At 36.2% G+C, this 21,263-nt stretch overlaps 4 protein-coding genes across 5 annotated transcripts in view; 3 read left to right on the plus strand and 1 right to left on the minus strand.

Annotated features, from left to right (window-relative positions):
- The first annotated feature begins 289 nt into the window (after positions 1-289).
- Positions 290-5,412, plus strand: LOC144980076 (uncharacterized). The gene is made up of 3 exons (XM_078927563.1): positions 290-847; positions 3,536-3,634; positions 4,938-5,412. The coding sequence occupies exons 1-3, from the start codon at positions 676-678 to the stop codon at positions 5,261-5,263; spliced, it is 597 nt and encodes a 198-aa protein (XP_078783689.1). The 5' UTR covers positions 290-675; the 3' UTR covers positions 5,264-5,412.
- A 2,033-nt stretch (positions 5,413-7,445) lies between these two features.
- On the minus strand, positions 7,446-19,604 carry LOC144980077 (proteasome subunit beta type-1-B-like). Its single transcript, XM_078927564.1, has 6 exons — positions 19,204-19,604; positions 14,451-14,558; positions 11,368-11,449; positions 9,866-9,995; positions 9,289-9,395; positions 7,446-7,831 (listed from the first exon to the last, which is right to left on the minus strand). Exons 1-6 carry the CDS (start codon positions 19,287-19,289, stop codon positions 7,646-7,648), a joined length of 699 nt encoding a protein of 232 aa, XP_078783690.1. The 5' UTR covers positions 19,290-19,604; the 3' UTR covers positions 7,446-7,645.
- Positions 16,351-18,160, plus strand: LOC144980078 (uncharacterized). 2 transcript variants are annotated; one of them, XR_013646820.1, is made up of 3 exons: positions 16,351-16,442; positions 17,207-17,291; positions 17,461-18,160. XR_013646820.1 is itself a non-coding variant. In XM_078927565.1 (2 exons), the coding sequence occupies exons 1-2, from the start codon at positions 17,136-17,138 to the stop codon at positions 17,659-17,661; spliced, it is 357 nt and encodes a 118-aa protein (XP_078783691.1). In that variant the 5' UTR covers positions 17,133-17,135; the 3' UTR covers positions 17,662-18,160. The 2 variants fall into 2 exon arrangements, 1 of the variants encoding a protein (XP_078783691.1); XM_078927565.1 differs by lacking the exon at positions 16,351-16,442 and having other exon boundaries at positions 17,133-17,291.
- A 210-nt stretch (positions 19,605-19,814) lies between the features above and the next one.
- The window catches only part of LOC144980079 (endoplasmic reticulum transmembrane helix translocase-like), a 47,276-nt gene continuing 45,827 nt past the window's right edge, over positions 19,815-21,263 (plus strand). Inside the window, exon 1 of the mRNA XM_078927566.1 lies at positions 19,815-20,097. Within this exon, the coding sequence (XP_078783692.1) occupies positions 19,843-20,097 (255 nt within the window). The 5' untranslated portion in view covers positions 19,815-19,842. The remainder of the gene's footprint in view (positions 20,098-21,263) is intronic.

The following is a 21,263-nucleotide window of genomic DNA, read 5'->3' on the forward strand; positions in this document are numbered from 1 at the left end:
CCTCTATCTATTTATCTATCTCTGTTATTTATCAAATTGTTTTTGTTGTTGTTGTTGTTGTGCAATGTCAAAGCAGGATTGAGTTAATCAAAACATAAAGTTTAGAAATGAGATGATTTCAAGGATGTGATAATTTTCATTTGTTCCGGAACTTTAAGATTATGATTATAGCATAGAATTAAATTCCTTGGATTATAGTCAAATCAAGGAGGGAAAATTAATTACTGCACACAAACTTCAGAGACGAATATTTTTTGTGCCGACGACCCATAGAACTGCGTTTGTGTGGTTAGTGGTTGTTTGTTTATGGATTGGTTTTAAATGAAAAGCTCCTGTTGTAAACCCCCCCCCCCCACAATCCCAATCTCACTTATTACAAACAGCAAGTAATCTTATACGTATGATATCGCAGTCTTGTTTGAATTGTCAAAGTGTGCAACAACTTACACATTAATTTCAAGGTTGCTTGGTAATTATGTCAACAATAGATAGTAGTTACTGTACTTCTTATAAAATGAGTTCCATTTTCCTCGAGAGCCATGAATGGAAAATAATGGAGAAAGTTCATAAGGTTGTTACGATTTAGGAGCCAAACTATCCTTTAGCTTTTAAGATTGCAATTTGATTGAAGAACATTTTTATCAAGGAGAAAAGTGATCACACCCAACTACAAAAATGTGCAGTGTTTCCATGTCAGATTGTTTTCTGAGTCATCACATTGAACAGCGACTTGTATCTGCTGCTGGTTGTGGGGACATTTCGACAGTGAGGAAGTTGTTGAGGAAAAATGTATCAACAAGTATCATGAATGAATACGGGAAAACAGCGCTGTTTGTCGCATCTGGTGGTGAGTTGCAGATTGATTGGTTGGTTCTTTGACCTGACTGGAATACCTAGGCCTATATCTTAGTAGAGCAGTGGCTGCAGTAGTATCTAGATAGTTGACGTAGTCGTGTAAATTCCAATCAATAAAAGTAAAAGGAATATGAGATTTGAAGCTCTGTGCTATGTGAATATTGTATACAGGTTTTTTAAAAACAAGAGATCGATATTATCAGGGCCAATCAAGACATATTAATACACAAGTACTTACCGGATCTTAGCATGCTCTCGGGAGCAGCCAAAAAGCGTGCTAGAATCCGGTTCTCTTTGGAGGTGACGACTTATTAATATAAAGATAGAATTCAGTCATCTTGATCCAGCGTGCTGTATTGCAGAGCATGCTGGAATTGGATGAGGTAGAATCCAGCGAGTACTGAAACTAAGTTTACTATAACTCTAGAAATCATACTTACATGACTTACACAGCACATGCAAAATCGTTAACATCAAACATCTCTTGGGCATGAATGATATTACCTTTAGCAGCTTCGCTTTGCAACCAATAACAAAACAAAAACACTATCACTGGCAGAGCAGAACTCAACACAGCCCTCTGCCCGAAATGAGAGAGAGAGAGAGAGAGAGAGAGAGAGAGAGAGAGAGAGAGAGAGAGAGAGAGAGAGAGAGAGAGAGAGAGAGAGAGAGAGTACATTCGCCCCCCCCCCCTCCCCTGAATACCTTTGACATGACAGGGAGAACTTAAGTCTGTCTCAAAGCCATGTCTGAATTTTCGTTATTCAATTAGAATTTACCTCCTCCCCTTCCCCCTCCCCCAATTGAGTTATTCTTAGGGTTCCTTCACATAAATTATGTCTTCGGCCAGGGGGTTACCAATTTAATGTCAACTATCTAGTGCGACTATGTGGTCTAGTGTATGACAAATGACACTCGCTTTTGGATTGGATGGTCCTGCTTTCTAGTCCCACTATGAGCAGTGCGTAATTGAGTCCTTGGAAACGGTCTTTTCTCACTCAGGTGTAAATTGAATAAGTATCTCGCCCATTAACAGTGTTATCTCTGTCGTTAAAAAATTGTAATATCGCCTACCGTATAATAGGCATCATGTCTCGTCCTACATGTTAAGAGTTGCTTTTGGCTAGGGGCCCTTTGTAAAGCGCTTTGACCATGTTTAGTGGATACTGCTCTATATAAAAGCTCAATTTGGTAAATCTTTTTTACATGGAGGAGGAAGGGGTTCAGACAAAAGATGATGTCAAAATATAGGCAAAGTTGGCATAGGCCTAGAATGTAAGACTCAACACATGATGATGATGATCGTGGCATTTGTCAGTATGTCCTCAGCTTGTTGGATCCCATATTTTCCCACATTTCCCTGTCCTGTGCCGGGATCTTTATGATTTGCATTAGGTTTGTCTAATATTCACTATACTTGTTTTTTTTTCAAAAATGACTATAGGCAGGTGGAACATAAGTAACTTGATCCGTATGATCATTAGGTTAAATTCACAATATAATTGAGAAATTTTATACCAGGTAAGTTCAGTTATCCCGAGAGTCCTTTTTAAAGGTTATGACGAAGGCAATAAATTAAACAATGACAAAATAGTCACTTTTTACAAGAATTTTACATTAACAATCCCACTTTAACTTTAACTGGTTTTACAGTTGGTCAAGGGTGGGAAGATACTATTGACATCCCCCATAGGATAATTCATTATGCAATGGATCTATTGCCAACAAGGAATACTGAAATACTGGCCAGATGGCTTTAGCACATAAGCTAATTGGTTCAACCCCTCTCTAGATCTCACATACTCATGCTTTAGACTTTGTTATAAAATACAGCTGCCTCACCCCACACTTGGCTTAATGAGGAACATTGTAAAGATTTTGTGGGAAAACATTGTAAAGATTGGTGGTAACGGGGTGAGTATCTTATGATAATGTATCATGTGTCTCTGTGTGCCAGCACGTAATCTATCCTCCTACCACCGCCTTTGTATAACCTTGTGTTTTATAAGGACGTTAAACTACCAACATTGAAACTTTTTTTTTGATATTGAAAGTACCTATACAGGGACCACAAAAACAATAAACGTACTCGAGGTTACTGAAAGTATAAGTGAGTGTTACCATCTTTTAGATGACGTCATCTTAGATAAAAGGGGGGGGGGGGGGGTGTCAGGTCATCACTACTGATGGCATGAGGAAGAGGGTGGGGATCCAAAAAAAAGTACGTTTCCTTAGGAAAAAACGTTAGAATAGGTACTGTTTAGTAGTGACCCATTAGTGACCCATCTCTATCTTTAATATTTCTGTACTTCTCGTGAAACCAGTGTGTATTGGAATTTTAATAACAACCTACTAAGAAATAAACAATTCGTAAAACATAAGACACATATCATCCAAGACTACACACAAAACACTCCAGATGACGACTATTATCGACTGATGGGAGTCAACAATCCGCACAGTTATGAATATTAAAAAATCATACAAGAACAGGCCAAGGCCCATGAAAAGAAACATGAAATGTAGAAGTAACCTCAATACCAAATTAATCCTGAAAGCGGAAGAACAATTAAATAACTTACAATATTCTGTCACAGGAGATTGTTCCATGTAAGCAGCCCGATTAAGGGGTCTGTTCAAAAGGCAATGGTAATTAAATATCATATTTCACTTTCAACAGGGGGGCATTCTGAAATTGTGAAACTTCTACTAGAAGCTGGTGCAGATGTTAATAGACGAACTGGTTCACAAGTCACCGCTCTTCATGCAGCAGCTACTAGTAAGTATCAGTAAGTAGGTATTTACCTTGAAGTTGAAGATATAAAATATGAAAATTGCAGTGATATTTTTATTCCTGCAACTGACCTTATTGTTTTCCCCATAAGTGTTTCTTCCTCAATATTTTAAAATTTTGTGGAGGTATCGTATTGTTCCATTTTCTTTGCTTGCATGGGTGTAGTTTTAGGAAGTTACTAAATATTATAAATAAAACAGCTTAGAAAAAGAGCAAAATACTGAGCAAGAATTAGAAATGTTTCGGTTAGATAAGCTCTTTCTTTGATCAGCAAGAAAAACAATTTAAACAGTAATACATACTTTATGTAAAATCCAGCAAGATCTGTGAAGAGTCTTTTTCATGGGTTTAGGTTTATCTAAATGCAACTCAAACAAGACATTTGTGGTTACTTTGTATGTGGATAATATTCACGGTGTTTGATAATGAGGTCTTATATGTTACCCTTTGGGTTTGTTGGTTCTGTGATGAGTGGGACATTGTTTTGTGCATAGATTATATTGAGGAAATCTGACGCATTGTTATCAGTCGTCATTGTCATCAATATGAATGTTGAAATCCTCAAAGAGATAAAGATTGACTTGCATTGACAGACCGATGAAGTATTAAATTTTTTTGGTCAAAATATGTCTTGCCGTAGTTTTGCTTTTGTTAGATGGTGTTTGGCGATAAACAAGGGCAAAGTTTAGCATCATGTTAATGTCTCTCATTTGGCATTTAACAGTTTCGAAGGCTTAGTTGATAATTTTATTTTCTGTAACGCAATATTTTCCATGTATTATATCATGACCTTTCTGGATTTTTTTTATGATCATTTTGTACCCAGAAAGTTTTAATTTTCTAAGTAGTCCCCAGAGCCATTAGGCCCATGGAGCCGGAGTTTATCCCAGTTTCTATAGCGTGAAGCAGACAATAGCAATTGCTTGCTATCCTTTAGATATGACGCTAGTCTATCACAAAGTACTTTCCACCAGATCTAACAGACGCAGCCACCATTCATTGCTGGGTAGACAGGGGGGCTCAGAAAAATATCTCAAGTGCACCCGGGATCGATCCGGTCCCTTTCCTTGTGAAGAGGGTAGTCTACCAACTGAGCTATCGGGACCCCTAATTTGCTAAGACATAATCACACATGTATCAACATTTACTGCAGTCCCTACAATGTTGTCCACTGTATATTCATTCTTGGTTCAACACTACATTACAGTCCGCAGCGTTAAGTGGCTTAGTACTTTTATTTAAAAAATGTTTTATTCCAATTTCAATATCTTCTACTCTTTTCTATCAGATGAAAGAAGTGAAACAGTTAAGCATCTTCTACTGAGTGGAGCAGCGTTGGATCCAAAAGCATCAAATGGTATCACTCCGATTGATTTGTCCCCCTATAATTCTAATACCAGAGAAATTTTATCAGATGCAGCCAAAGAAGATATGCCGGAAATCGATGAAGAATCTGAAGTCCCTGAAATTCCTGACCACGCTCTTCCAGATGGTGCCGCAGGAAAAAAGAAAAAAAAGTCTGGGAAAAAAGGAAAGAAGGGGAAAAAAGGCAAAAAAGGGAAGAAAAGCGGAAAGAAAAAAGGGGGGAAGAAGAAAGGGAAAAAGAAAAAGTAGTTGCACCTTCATGCATGAGAAATTATGTAAATGTAGAAAAACAGCATTATTTTTTACATAAAATTATTATAATTAAATATTGCTCATGATAAGATGTATAGTATTACTAGTATAATATGTTTAATAAATATGTATTGCATTCTATAAAATGCCTTTGGATTATACTGTTTGTTTTAAAGGGTTTTACATTAGAGCACTCAAGAAAAAGTAAGAAAAAGGGGAATTAGTTCAAATAGGGAACAGTTGTAGATTTAAGATCACCTAAAAGTCTCATCCAGACACAAGCACAGGACCTGACTAGGAGGACCACACTCAAATGCTTACATTATCATTCAAAACAACAAATATAACAATACATAGTAGAAAGATGATTTACAACTAAAAGAATATCATCTCCCAAAACTATAACTAGATACATTTGACTGTTTCCCTCCCAGTCAAGGACTCCATCTCTGGAAAGGACAAAGCCAAGTACATGTAATCTCATTCTAAGACAAAGACAAAAAGCATATTGGAAAACAGATAAAGGGGGATGGAAGACACAGTAAGTGCCCTTCCTGCCCATTATGAGTGGTCAAGAATCCCATCTAGGTACTGCTTTGTTAGTTTCATATTGATAGCCACATTATTCTACACATTATATATAAAAAAAAGCTTTAGCACCATATACATCTTTACTTCTACAACCACGTCTATTAAACACTACAACTGCTGCTGCCATTACTACCACTACTTAGTAGTATATCGCTTGTCTTCTGACTTGTAGATTCTTGATTCAAGTCCTGCTGTGAACAGCATAAAGCTCAGTCTGTTTTTGTTTTTGTTTTTAAGGGTTTTACGGCGCTTGCAACACATTTAGGTTATATTAGCGCCAGTGAAAAGGAAGAAAATGGGATAGTAAAAAGTTCTAGAATTACAATTAAAGCACCCAAGAAAAAGCAAGACAAAGGGGAAATAGGAACAAATAGGGATCAGATGTAGATTCCAAGAGCATACCACCAATGTACTTAGTAGTTTGAGATCACCTAGAAGTCTCATCCGGTCACAAGCACAAAATCCAACAGAGAGGAATACACTCAAATGCTTACATTATACACTAAAAATAACAAATATATTAATACATAACAGAGAGATGATTTACAAGGAAAAAAATATCTCCCAAAACAATAACTATGCATTTGACTGTTTCCCTCCCAGCCAAGACTCCAGCAGGGCCAGGATAAAACCAAGTAACCTCATTCCAAGACAAAGACAGAAAGCATGTTGGAAAACAGATATAAGGGGATAGAGGACACAGTATGGACCTCCCTGCCCGCTATGGGAGGTCAGGATCCCCACCCAGAAAGCTCAGTCTGAGGAGAAGGATCCTTACTCAGTCCTTCACTGTACTCGTGTAAAAATGAGCCTATGGCAGAAAACAGGGTTGCCTCTTGCAGCCTTCCTTGGTACCACTGCCATTTTCAACTAGTGGTGGTTTGTATCATCCCATGTTTCTATTTGGTCTGCAAGATTTTCCAGAGGAATGCTGGCATGTTACAATGTTGTTATGTGCTTGTCTTAGCAATGAGGACTAAGTTTTGTTTCAAAGGATTTTACAGTGCTTGCAACACGTTTAGGTCATTTCACCACTGTAAAAAGGAAGATCATGTAAGGTAAAGAGAATAGATCTTGGAACTTAACTGTGTTTATGAGGACCCATGAAAATAAGCAAGATAAGGGGACAAGTAACAACAAAAGATTCCGAGAGCAACTGATTTGTTTATTTAGCTTAAAACTACCTAAAAACACCCAAGCTCAGAGGTATACTTTGGAGTTACACCATCCCATCTGACTGTCTCCCCTCAAATACCTGATAGATTCTGTGTTAAACCAAATGGTCTCATTCCAGAATAAGGATATAAAGCCACATGGAAGGAACAAATAATTTAAGAATAGAGAAGATAGCAAAACTCTTGGCCACTGGAGGCTACTGTTTCACGCAGGAGATTTCAACCCACAGCAGCATCGAGTATTTATTTACACAAGAAATGAGAGAACACTAAGCTTAATTATTTCCTTTGGCATTTACTAATGAGTTGAGTGTAAAATAGACAAGAGTTTTATTGATATAGAACACACGTAAATAATTAGATGTGCTATATCTATTACATTTGCATAGGAAAAGTATGAAAAGAACACAGTATTTAAAAATTTTTTTGCAATCATATTGTTTAATTTAAAACAAATTGAGATTATCAAAAAAATTATATCAATCTTCTGCATTCATGAAACATCATCATTCATAGCCAACTCATAGCTATCATTCGCACCTAATGATATGAAAAAAAAAGGAAAATAATCAAAATTGTATATAAAACAAAAAAAAAAATCAAAATGGTGAAATTAATCCTTCCTAAGTGGAAATTGTTCTGACTTGACTCCATCTTTTGTAATAACTGAAATGATGATGGAGTCACCTGTGTAGATATCACGCTCTGCAGCAGACGTGAAGACATCCTTTACCATGGCTATACATTTCTTGACTGGCATTGGACCCACTGTGTGACCTTGCTGGTTTTTACCTCCAATCTGGTATTTGTGTAATGAACACAGAGAAGAACAAAAATATTGTTTTTTAAAAAGGAAGGAAGAAAAATGATCTTTTGTTTCAAATTAAAGTGACAAGAACCCCCCCCCCCCCCAAAAAAAAAACAAACAAACAAAAAAACAAAATCAAACCAAAGCAAAACAATAATAAAAACTACCAAAAACATGTTATCTGTGATTGGGTTACGGTTAGTTCTATACGATTTCATTAGGTTAAAAAAAATTTTCAACCAAAAAAATAAAAATAGACAAAATAAACACACACACAAAAAAAAAAAACATACAAAAAAAAAACACACTACAAAATTATATTATCACATTTTATTTTTAAATGGGGAGAGGTATGAATTAAAAGGTTGAAGTTAAGAAAGAAAAAAACCCAAAAACAAACTTGAGCTTTCATATAATGCAAAATCCACGAAATGTGCCCAAAGCGCAAGTGATCCCAAGCCAACAGCAACACTTAACATTTATAATGAGACAAAATGCTTGTTATGCATACAACTTTTTCTACAGAGACAACACTGTCACTGGCCATGTTCTCATTTCACATCCGAGGACTATGAGAATGTGAGGAAAGAGCCTTTTCCAAAGACTCAACTTTGCACCTCCTATAACACTACTCAAACTAGGGATGTACAGGTCCAAAGCCAAATAATGTATTGAATAAATTGCCCAGTAGCAGAATAATTAGTATCACAGAATCAGTTGTTTGTTTTTGCCGTTGTCATCTTCATTTCAATTGGGTAACCAACTTATTTCGCAGGATAAAATATAAAAAAGTGCCACATGCGTACAAATTATAATGAGAGAGAGAGAGAGAAGAGGAGGAGAGAGAGAGAGAGAGAGAGAGAGAGAGAGAGAGAGAGAAAGAGAGAGAGAGAGAGGAGAATACAACTAAAAACAAAAACAAACTTACAGTGCAAAATTCACTAATGGCACTCAAAATGTTTTTAAAGGGCACTCTAGTCAACAGCAACACTTAACATGTAGATCGAGACATAAAGCTTCTAGGGTGATATTACACCTTTTTCTTGATCGTGAAAATGCTCTTAATGACCAGATATTCATTTTATACTTTGTATGGTGAAAGAATGTAAAATTTTTTTTTATCCATGGACCCAACTTTGCACCACTCAGAGTGGGACTTCTAATGGTCTGAAGGCGAGTACCATACCGCAAAACCACACAAATAAAAATCAAACAACACTTTACTTATCAAACTGTAATGTTCTGTGAAGATAAAAAAAAATGAGGGAGGGAAAGGTGGAAGAGTTTAAGCGATTTAATGAGTTAACTGTTTAATTGATAAATTCCTGGCTCGTTACTCAAGTTCGTATCAGCATGATTGACAGAATAAATAGCTGGAAGTGACAGAAGCATGTGTTGATTTTATTTTGTCTTGTAGGCATTTGATTTATCTCTACACCAATACATACCTGATTATCAAGAAGTGGCTGAAGCATAGCAGAGGCAGATCCCTTTGCTCTATATACTTCTCTTTCATAAGAGCCAACTGGATCAAAGCTGTAGACACAGCCCTTGCCTTTGAAAGAAATGAAGAGGAAAGAAAAGTAATAAAATAAATGAGGTGAATAGGGTTTAAAATACATTATTGGCCCCCGTGATACCAGATTTGCCACAGACACCAAACAAGACAATCTGTGAACTTTGGGGGAAAAATCCAAATTTGAAGAAAAAAAATATATGTGTCAACTTGAAAGGCATGGCTTACACTCTGGCATATAAGAATATGTATCACTATTAAACTAGACCATGTCAATTCTAAAGCATTAATTGTAGTCCTTCAGAGCCATAAAAGACCTATGGAGCCAGAGTTTATCCCAGTTTACACTAAAGCATTTTAAAATGATAGTATTCTTCTAAACCAGAGTAAAAGTCATGAATTTCAAGATAAACTCAGGCTCCATGGGTCTAATGGCTGGGACGGATTACTTTTTTTCTCTGAGAATGATTGAAAGATAAAAAACGTTGGGGGTGATGTGCACTTCTTACCTTGCTCATCCAAACCAGCTACAATGTTATGGGTGTAGTAGGGAAAGAATCTACGATAGTACAGAATAGTGGACAACATAGCAGCAACTGATGGGGTTGGCATAGGCTTGTTGTGATCCTTTTCATAGATCTGATGAAAAAAAATAATGACGATGACAATAATACAGGGATGCAAAATTAAAAAGACTGAAAACGGTGCCATAGATTACATTGATCATGGCTTCAAATACTGTTATAGTATAGCATGCTAGGTGTACTTGTTATTGCATTTGAGAGTAAATAATACACAAATAAAAAAAGGTTGAGAGGTTTTAAACTACATTGATAAGAGAAAGTGCTGAAATCATTTCTAAAGGTTTGGCTTGAGCCGGACCATCACAACCGGAGAAGCTGGAGGATCCGGTCAATTGCTAAAAAGTCGGAAATAATAAAAACGACGACCATAATAATAAAATAATATTAAAAGTAATAATTATCACTCAAGTTTATATTGTCTCACCATGAATCAAATCGGCTCCAGATAAACAGACAATTAATGACAAAGATTAATTTATTTTTAAAAGCCCACAGGAATGAAAAATAAAATAAATATAACTATTTTACTTTCACATAGAAAACTTATGAGAAAAAATAAAAGATAAGTAAAATCTACCTATAGGCCAGTGTGAACTTGATTTTGTCCCATAGGCTTGAACATACATTATTCAGTGCTGCCAACCCTAGCCCATGTTTAAATGTGTACAATGGAGAGCCAAAATAAGCAAGATTTTTTGAAAAAATGCGTACAATTCTGCAAAAACGATAATTAGCACCAAATCTGATAATGGGCAATTAGACCATACTTGCAATAATATATAATAAATATTTAAATTAATGAATAAGTTTGCGCTTTATAGACTATATAAATAGTATCAACTTCCAGATCCATGTATAACTCTGAAATGACCCACCCAGCCAGATATTATATTGAACTCACTACATGAACTTCTGGGTCAAGAAACAGATAGTGTTTATACACCACAAAAATGTATGAATGATAAAAATGCTTAAATAATAGAAATTTAATTATGCCTACAATCCTCAGCAAAATGTGTACAATGGATGAAAATGCATAAAAATACGCATTTTTTACTTAAGGTTGGCACCACTGCTTATTCTTTTTTTTTCTTCTCTAAATTTAACTCTAGTGATTAGTCTAAGATTAAGAGACTGAAATCTTAAGCATTGGAAACATTTCCTCACAAATATATCTTCAATTTCATTTCAATTGAAATCAACTCAAAGAGACCAAAAACATACTTAACAAAGATAGGCAAAAAGATGGTGGGGAAATGTGAGACACTGTTTCACTAATTAGTGTCTTAAAATTGAAAAGTTAAAAAAAGAAAAAAGAGAAAGAAAGAGAGAGAGAGAAAGAGAGAGAGAGAGAGAGAGAGAGAGAGAGAGAGAGAGAGAGAGAGAGAGAGAGAGAGAGAGAGAGATAGATAGATAGAGAGAGAGACCTGCAATCTGGCGCCTAAAACTTTTGTGAGGGTGAGCACATCACCATGGAAACCGCAGCATCCCAAAACAGTACCACTTGATCTGAAAAAGGAATGGGCAAAAGAATCTAATTTTATTTGTGAATCATTGGGTCATTTTCTTCACGTGTAAACATTCTGCATAAATGAAACTACTGAACTGCCAAAGTCTGATTTGATTATACAGCACTAATGTAACAACATTCTGTTATTGGATTGCTCTCTCTGGTCGCGTAGTGTAGCAATCAGTCTCCTTCAGAGAAGGATTACAGGAGCACGACGTGAATCTGGACTGGATGGAATCACAACTGAGATGATTCAACACTTTGGCCCGAGAACCCTATCCTGGCTATTGGACCTCTTCAATGTATGCGCAAGGACAAACAGGCTGCCAAGTGCATGGAGGAAAGCAAGAGTAGTCGCCCTACTGAAACCGGGGAAAGATCCAAAATCCAAGAAAAGCTATCGCCCGATTTCCCTCCTGTGCATCGCATACAAGCTATTTGAGCGAATGGTTATGTCCCGCATGTCACCCAGTCTAGACGAACAACTGTCTCCAGACCAGGCTGGATTCCGACCAGGACGGTCAACATGTGGTCAACTTCTTAACCTTACACAATTCATAGAAGATGGGTTTGAGACAAAACGGGTCACTGGCACAGTCTTCGTCGACCTCACTGCAGCCTATGACACAGTGAATCACAAGATCCTACTCCTCAAAGTGGCTAAAATGATAAAGAATAAGAAAATTGTAAATATTATCCAGTCACTTCTCGAAAACAGGCGCTTCTTTGTTGAAATGGATGGCCGGAAGAGCAGGTGGCGCACCCAGAAGAATGGTCTTCCCCAAGGATCAGTGCTAGCTCCAACACTTTTCAACATATATACAAATGATCAGCCTGAGTTCCCAAATATCCGCCGATTCATATATGCTGATGACCTATGCCTCGCAACACAGGGTGTGTCCTTCCAACCAATCGAGAGCAGACTGACAAATGCCCTAGACACCCTTACAAAGTACTACACTAAAAACTCGCTGAACGCCAACCCAGGGAAAACACAAGTGTGTGCATTTCACCTCAACAACCACCAAGCCCACAAAAAACTTAACATCAAGTGGAATGGCCAGACATTAGAGTACAACTACCACCCAGTGTACCTCGGAGTGACGCTTGATCGGACTCTGTCCTTCAGAGAACACGTGAGGAAGACCAAGGCAAAAGTGTCCACGCGTAATGCCCTCCTTGGAAAGCTGGCAAACATGAACTGGGGAACTGACCCTAAAACTCTAAGGACCACAGCATTGGCCCTCAGCTACTCAACTGCGGAGTACTGCTCAGCTGTATGGGCCCGATCATGCCATGCCTCCAAGCTAGACCCCGAGCTCAACAACGCCTGCCGGATCATAACGGGCCAGCTGAGAGCAACACCATTACCACTGGTCTACCGTGCAGCAGGAATAGCCCCACCACACATCCGGAGGGAAGCTCATGCCCAAATACAAAAATACAAACAGGAAATGGACCAGAGACACCCCCTTCATGACCACAATTGCCCCAAAAGCAGGCTCAAATCAAGAAAAAGCTTCCTCACAGTAGAGAGCCTTCACCCAGACCACTCAGCATTCTTCCGCCTGGACAAATGGGTAGAATGGGACAAGACAGCAAACGATGCCCTCCAGCCCCCAACAGAAAAGCTCCCAGCAGGCACAGACCTCAAGAGAAAAGAATGGGTGGCGCTGAACAGAGCTAGAGCAAAGGTGGGAAACACCGCCACCAACCTCTTTAAATGGAAAATCTCACCGGGCACTGAATGCCCATGCGGTCACCCCAGACAGACCATGGACCACATCCTGTCCGAATGCTCGCTGGGACCTCACTGCACCAATGCTGACCTGAGGGAATGCAACCAGACTGCCCGGGACTGGCTGACTCACTGGCGCGACAAGATATGATGATGATTGGATTGCTTTTGTCTAAAAAAACAAAAAACAAAACTAAATCAGCACTGAGGTGTATTTTCCATCTTCCAAAATTTGTTTCACTAATTTATTCCAAATCTTGATTTCTCTGATTATTACGCTGGCTGTTACGACAACCAAAAAAACTTGAGCTTTTATATAGTACTGCCAACCCTAGCCCATGTAAATGTGTACAATTGAGATCCAAAATGAGCAAGAATTTGAAAGAAATGCGCACAATTCTGCAAAAATGATAATTAGCACTAAATTTAGATAATTAGCACTAAATTTGATGATGGGAAATAGACCATTCCAGTGTTATAATAATTTAAATTAATGAATAAATTCACTCTTTATAATAGACAATATAAATAGTATCCACTTTTAAATCTGATATAACCCACCCAGATAACTCCCTATATGAACGTCCAGGGTCAACAAACTGATTAAAGTGTTTAAGAACACTAATAGAGTGTATGATTGTTAAAAATGATTTATAATAAAATATCAATAATGCGTACACTCCTGAGCAAAATGTGTAAGAATATGCATGTTTTTACCTATGGTTGGCACAACTGTTTCATATAGTGCGATATCCACTAAACATGCTCAGAGCGCTTTACAAGGGGTCCTTAGCCAACAGCAACACTTAACATGTAGAACAAAACTTGATGCACGTTAGACGATATTACATTTTTTCAGATGGAGACAACGCAGTTAATGTAAACGGTCAAGTACTCATTTTACACCTGAATACAGTGAGAGAATATAAATAGAGAGCCTTTCCCAAGGACTCAACTATGTTTCACTCAGAGTGGGACTAGAACCCAGGATCTTCCGATCCAAGGATGAATGTCATACCATTAGACCACATAGCCGCACAATACTTTTCAAAGAGAGTAGCAGCAGCTATCAGAGTAAATTCAAAGTCTGTCTGAAACATGACAAGGCGACGAAATTTTGGATGGTAGTCAATCACTCTTCAATAAACTCATATATCGAGTCAACTATTGGTAGGCCCTCCAACTTTGCATAACTCTGATTATCTAAATGATACATTTTCACGATAATTATGGAAAAACAAACAAAAATGAATAACATTTACAGTGGGTAAGTCTTTGGGCTGTCTCTAGAGTGGATGGAAAACCCTTGACTCAAACGGGTGTCTGTGGCAATCAGAGCATAATCTTCTCCAGATATGGCAAGCACAGTCCTAGGACAAAAATGTTGAAAATAGAAATTAATAGAATCAGCAAAAAATGGGTTCTAACCTATGTGTGAATTATATTGTGTGTAAGCGTTCTGTAAGGCATCTGGTTAAAATACCAATTTTGAACTGACATCGACATCGCTACAAATCAAAGTGGACCTGACATCATTCTAAAGTTATCACCTGCTAGAGCATTTTAGGTATCGCTCAGAAATGTTTGCCCTACTGATTGGATCGACTTTCCTGTTGTGAACACTTATAAAAACAAAACAAAAGTAACTGTGGTCTAAAGGAAAAACTTTTCCAACAACTTTACACAATGTCCAAATAACAATCACTCTGACATGAGCAAAACAGATTTTCCTAAGAAGTATTCTTCTTCTATCTGTTCCACTCTCTGTCCATGGCCCACATTGTGTCCTTCTGTGTTTACGAGAGGCTATGCACACTCGAGTCCGAATTGCCACTTCGTTTCATGAAACTGGTACTGGTACCATTGGAATTGTGATACTGAGCATGCTTTTATTTTTATGAGAAAGGTTTAGACAAGACCTTGTTAATACGTTAATTAGAAATGTTAACAACAGCAATTCTCTTGTTCCTAAACCTAGACTGAAGTGCTACTTCATTTAACCCTAATTTTTTCCATACTTAAGTTACCGACTTACCATACATGAAAGTGATTGATACGAAAATGTAAAGCTTATTTTGTGACCTTTAAAATAATACCCAATTCTTGCCAATTATTTTTTAATTAAAACAAAATTACTGACCCTTTCCTGATCACCCGAGATATTTTGAATTTGAAAAGTTTATCAAAGTGCCTATCACTAGGCAGTTTAGTGAGTAGCAGCAGTGGGAGTCAAATTGTGACCCACCTCGCCCATAAGAAAGTTGTGACTGGAAATTGCAGTTCGTGTTTAGATGGGTTTAATAAAAGAAACATAACTTCATTATAAAGAGGAATATCGCAGATATATAAACGCTTGTTTTTAGATTAACATCTAAATTCATGCCAAATTTCAGGGCTCTATATCTATGCCAAGACACTCTTTAACTCTGCGCCGAAATGCCATGTTTTCATTATCCTCCCATTATGGCTGCCCGATGATATTGATAATCATATCGGTATCTTTTTGATACAGTTAATTATTATTTTTAAAATAGTCCATATTTTCAGTACCATTATTTACTATGTTTTTATTTTGAATACACATACTTTCCAACTTTTTTAATGGGTATTTTATAGTTTTTATTTTAAAAGTTCGTATATTTCTTTTCTTTGTAAAATCTGATATTAATAATATCGATATTTAAAAAATACCAATTGCTTTAAGGCAGAAAACACAAGAAGGCCCAAAATGGGGGTCTCCTTTTGAAATAAACTTATTTCTATGAAAAAATCCAAATTCACTTATTTTTTTTTGTGTTTTGTGTTGATTTATGGTTAAGGAACCTGTGTGAGCAGTTTGAAAAAAAAATATTTTGTTGTTATTAAGATATTGTTTGTTGAAGTGTTTTTTTATGGGTTTTGGCGACAACAAACGTTTTCATTTCAGCCACGGTAGTTTCGGAAAACTGCGTTAAAGAAACATGAAATCAACTCAGAAATTCTTTGAATGGCCATATTTTGTGAAATAAAACATTAAAAAATCGGAGAATGAGTTTCATTTTTAAAAATAATTATGATTTCATGCTTAAAATAAAGAAAAACGGCAGTTTTAGAAAACACAAAGTTTTGGGGACTTCGTAATTCTTCCATAGCGAGGCTCTTACTTCCTGTAAAATACGAGTCAAAACATCCGGTGTCTACATCGTTTTTCCATCGCTGCAGTTTTTGTTTACGGCCCTAAAACGTTATCCGATAACTTCGACGAGTGAAAATTGGTAAGTTGACTATTTTTATTATAATTTTAAGTATTTTAGTATAATCAATGTGAAATTCAAAGGATTTGTGTTAGTTTTAATGCCCGTTTTTCTGTGTGTCGCTCTTCCATAGCAGTTTTTCCATAGCAGAATCAAGCCGGCTTCGATTGTTTTGATTCTGATAATTCCATTTCTAACCCCTGAAAGTCGATAATCGACTTATTTTATTGTAAATATATGATGAATAACAAGATAGAAACCCACAACTACGCAGGATGATGTTATTTTGGCTTGAAATGCCTTGATTTAATGTGCGATACGGCAAAGTTTGGAAAACTGCTATGCCACAGAATAGCGAAACCAATATGGCGGCTGATTCACGATAATGGCATGGCTGGCGACCCATAAGAAATCAACTAAATTTAGATTAAATTTATGAAAATGATAAATAGACGTTATTTTTATCAAATTTGAATAGAATTATGTTCCCTTTCATTTAATTTGATTCCCACCATTTTTCTTTCTTGTATGATTCAGATAACATCAGTAAAATTTCTCTAATTAGTTGTACATTTATTTCAGCTACTTTTCTTCATATAAATATTTCGATGATTATATGTTATTAGACTCATTATTAATATTATTTGCTAATTTGTATATTTTTCTTTGGGCAGGTTCTTTTATTATTTCATATTGCATTACATTTCTTAACATATGAGATATAAACACAACTTTCTATTTGACTTTAATGTAATACCAGAACCATATTTACTTATCTTTCCCAGATCAGACTGTCCAGTGGTGAAGGTGGGGGAGTACCTCAAAATAACATGCGAGATAAACAAGCTCACAAAGACTTTTTTTGCTGTTGTAAGAAGTTTTTCATACCTTTAATGCAATATTTTGTAATATTTATAACTCATTTTCATGTTTTCTGAAGTTGCAGGTGGTAAGTAAGCTGTTGTTTGACTTTGAAATTTGAATTTTTTTTTATGATAAGAATATACCTATCATCTTGTTTCTTGTAATTTTTCCACAGGTTTCAACCCCACCAGAGCCTTCTTCTGATGCTCCATTCGTGCGATTCATGCGGAAGGGCCCTGGCAAGAGTTATGTGTTTGGTGATGTTCCAGATGAAAGCTTCATCAGTCAGGGCCCTCCGGACAACTACCGCTGGACGAAAGTGCCCTCGAAGCAAGTTACGATTGATAACAGGGGGCACTATTTTTTAAAATTATAATTGATTGTATATATTAACCTTTATTTGTATTTGCTGTATATATTAGATTTATTGATTATTTATAACATTTCAAAGAATTTTATACTTTAAAATAAAAAAAACATGAAAACTTCAAATTTTTCCGACTCGTGTCCTTTTGTATTTTTTTTTTTTTACATTAAAAAAAAAAAATATGGCATGAATCCTGCTATTATTTTGAGAAAAATGCATGGGCTGCTTAGTTATGCTGTTTTAAGATGATTTCAAATGCCTGGGGGCAGGTTTGCATTGAAATTTTGGTGATCCTGAGAATTACCAGAAATTTTCAAAAAAACGGAAGAGTTGTCTTTCTTTGACAATTTCTCTTCATGTAAGAGGCCTGCTGCTCTCAAAAGCTATTTTTTCTGAATCTGCAATGATTAACCTTTCATTTGATACCAAATATGATGTGTTTGGAGTATTTTGAAAATTGGTCAAAATGGGCCCCAAAATGAAAACCCTCTGAGACCCTTTGTGTTTTCCGCCTTAAATCTATTTCATTTGCCATCAAGTTTCATTCCCATATGTTTAGATTTATTTGTTATCATTTGTATTCACATTCTAAAGGTCTATTAATAATTATGGTAAGGAGTTCTATTAGTTCTAAATCTTGACAACCCACACACTGAGAACGAAGGAGGAGTGGGGATAAAATTATATTAATTGTCAGTCCATATAGTAATAGTGATAGAATAAACCCAAGGTGGTTAAGCAGAATTTTTAAAAGCCAGAACCTTCCTTCCAATTAAAATAGACGAACTGCCTTTGTGTGAATCATTTTCAATTTAATTTAACTTTTTCATTCTGCCATTTTATTTATGCAATTAAATTGCTAGAGTCATGTCATTACGCAACCCGTTTATTATATCTTTTCATTTAAATTCTGTCTCAAACTCAAACCCTTCTTTCTTCTATGTATTAAATCAAAAAGGGGAATTATTTGCAATTGTTTCAGTGAAATATTGGGGATGAATCCAAAAGTGATATAGCAAAATAAGTCTCTTATTCTTATATGTCTAGCCGATTGTTTAAGTTTAAGTTTAATTATGTAGTAACATTTGCGTCATATCATGAATGTGTTGTTTTGAAATGTGTATCTTCCTCTTTAATGTAAACGCATTGTCCTCGATAAGACGAACATTTTGGTATACAATCAATAATAAGAACTCCAAATTGACTGTTTTAACAATGTTTTATGAACGGAACGCGATTTCAGTTTCAGTCAGTCGTCAGAACTTTCCCAATACCAATTGATAATTTTGGAGTAAAAATCAGTCTGAAATTTCAGACTTTGAACTGCCGTAAATACATTTCTAATCAAGATAGAAACAAAATTCAAACTGTTTTGTAATCAGTGTTGTCAACTCTTTCATGTGACATTGGTTTCAAGTGCGAGTTACACTTAAACTTAACTCCCACTTTCTTTCTATTTCTATCATCTGTCTCGACTGACTGTGTGTGCTATTGGCATTGGACTATTGGGGTCAAATATGAAACTTTGATTATGATCTCGGTTTTCCTTACCCTCCATTGAAATCATAAGGGCTGAAATATACTTGATTTGGTCTTTGATAATCTTGCAACGGTCCTGACATAGCGTTGATAGACATCGTTATTATTTCATGCAAAATTGATTCTTGGTGATATTTATGACTTGCAAATTGTCGGTCTTTTCGTCGGAAGTGTACGCAGGGGACAATAAGCTAAAAGATGTTATAAAAGACCAAATTTCTAATTGATTTTAAAGAAACACAAATTTTGAATAAGATTTCAGCCAATGTAAGAAGCTTCAGTCAATATGTCATTATGTAAAATATACGTTGATTTAACATGCACAAATATAATTCTTTCTTTTGAGAATGACGAAATCGGGAGATAAAATTAGAACAAATTTTAACTTTTTTCTCACTAAACACCAATCTGGCAATTTACATATAAAACTATAATCAAATATGTCTACAGAACAAAATTTTTAAGAAGTGGAAACAAATTTGTACATCTATAATTTAAAAACTAAACTAATAAATTAACTAAATTTAAAGAATTATAAATCATTTCTCAAATCATTGCAATAGTTTTATCTGACTATTTTAAATATTTGTTTTGTGTGATATGGAAAGATAGCATTTTTAGTTTTTTTAGGAAAACTCTTTTCAACGAAAAATGGCTGCCCCCTTGAATGAAGAGATTCAGTCTCTATCTTTCTTTAACATACGGCCAGTTATTTTACATGGATATGTTTCACCGTTCGTTATCATATACGGCTGTTGGGCATATATGTGGACGTGCATATATGGAGTGGATGATTATTTTGAAGGTGGCCTAATTGCGTTTGCGGCCATCGGTCTGTTGCAGATCCTAACTGCTTTGTTTTGTTTGTGGTCTGTACACGTCAGATGTGCCTTCACTTGTGGAAAAGTAAGGGGAAGATGTTTCTTCATAATCAATCAATCAATTTCAAAGGGGTGAAAATTATGGAATTTAAGATTATCGGTACATAATCCAATTTGTCGAATATGGCTTTCTACAGTGATAAGTTGCGATCATGCGTGACATAAATAAAGGCTGCGGTTATTCAGAGTCGACTCTGAATAACTGTCTACGGTTATTCAGAGTCGACTCTGAATAACTGTCTACGGTTATTCAGAGTCGGGGAGTCCACTCTGAATAACTGTAGACAGTTGACTCTGAATAACTGGCTACCAGAGTCGGGGAGTCGACTCTGAATAACTAGACAGTTATGAGTGATGAATTTCCAGTTACCAACCACACGGTTTTTCTGTTTTTTTCTTCTCTCCCACCTCTGTTTAACCCTACGGGAAAAAATCGTTTTACTTTTTGGTATTTTCTTGTCTCTTCTGTCATGGCAGTTTTTTGCATCGGTGATTTGCATTGCGGCCGCAAAATTTGCAATTTTTTTGCAAATTGTCGAGATTTTGCACCCCCCCAAAAAAAAAAGAAATATTTAAAAAAATATAGTGGGGACCGTGATGATAATCTTCCGCGGATTTCTGGGATTTTAGGATTTGTTCATAAATGTTCCGTTGTTTTTTGTCATGTCAAACATTTTCTGCTCAGTGGTAGTTCAGGGGGAAAAAAACAATAAAATGCCTTCTATCATTTTTTGACACCTCTGCTCAGTTGCATGAATTTTGGTGACACTCCTTTATTATGACGTTAGTCTAGACACGCTGGCGCCAAATGTCAAAGGCAGCCCAAGACACATGGTGGCCATGAATGAGAAGATGATCGAAAGGGAAGGGGATGGAGCAAATGGGTGTAAATATTTGTGTACTTTTTAGCTGTAACATGATAATACATTCATTTGACGATTTTAGAAGGTTTATAAGCGTGTCTTTTTTTTTCTTCCTTTTTAAGTTTTGTTTTGTTTTTGTTTGATTGTTCTGAATTTGTTTATAGAATTCATTACAACTTGTGTCTAATTATTAAACAATTGAAAAAAAAATCAATTCATTAATTCTCTCTCTCTCTCTCTCTCTCTCTCTCTCTCTCTCTCTCTCTCTCTCTCTCTCTCTCTCTCTCTCTCTCTCTCTCTCAGCCACCCTTCTATCTTCATATTATGT

This window comes from Berghia stephanieae, chromosome 9 (genome assembly GCF_034508935.2).
Source record: "Berghia stephanieae isolate SIO BIC M18660-M18661 chromosome 9, UCSD_Bste_1.3, whole genome shotgun sequence".
In the NCBI taxonomy this organism is placed as follows: Eukaryota; Metazoa; Mollusca; class Gastropoda; order Nudibranchia; family Aeolidiidae; genus Berghia; species Berghia stephanieae.

Bases quoted from the DNA above. Each gene is read 5' to 3' on its own strand.
- LOC144980076 (XM_078927563.1), top strand. From the start codon at position 676: ATGTGCAGTGTTTCCATGTCAGATTGTTTTCTGAGTCATCACATTGAA. The intron at 848-3,535 runs GTGAGTTGCAGA...CACTTTCAACAG, and splicing joins GCTGTTTGTCGCATCTGGTG to GGGGGCATTCTGAAATTGTG. The intron at 3,635-4,937 runs GTAAGTATCAGT...CTTTTCTATCAG, and splicing joins TCTTCATGCAGCAGCTACTA to ATGAAAGAAGTGAAACAGTT.
- LOC144980078 (XM_078927565.1), top strand. From the start codon at position 17,136: ATGAGATATAAACACAACTTTCTATTTGACTTTAATGTAATACCAGAA. The intron at 17,292-17,460 runs GTAAGAAGTTTT...ATTTTTCCACAG, and splicing joins CAAAGACTTTTTTTGCTGTT to GTTTCAACCCCACCAGAGCC.
- LOC144980077 (XM_078927564.1), bottom strand. From the start codon at position 19,289: ATGTCTATCAACGCTATGTCAGGACCGTTGCAAGATTATCAAAGACCA. The intron at 14,559-19,203 runs GTAAGGAAAACC...TTTTTGTCCTAG, and splicing joins CCTTATGATTTCAATGGAGG to GACTGTGCTTGCCATATCTG. The intron at 7,832-9,288 runs GTATGTATTGGT...CACAAATACCAG, and splicing joins AGCCACTTCTTGATAATCAG to ATTGGAGGTAAAAACCAGCA.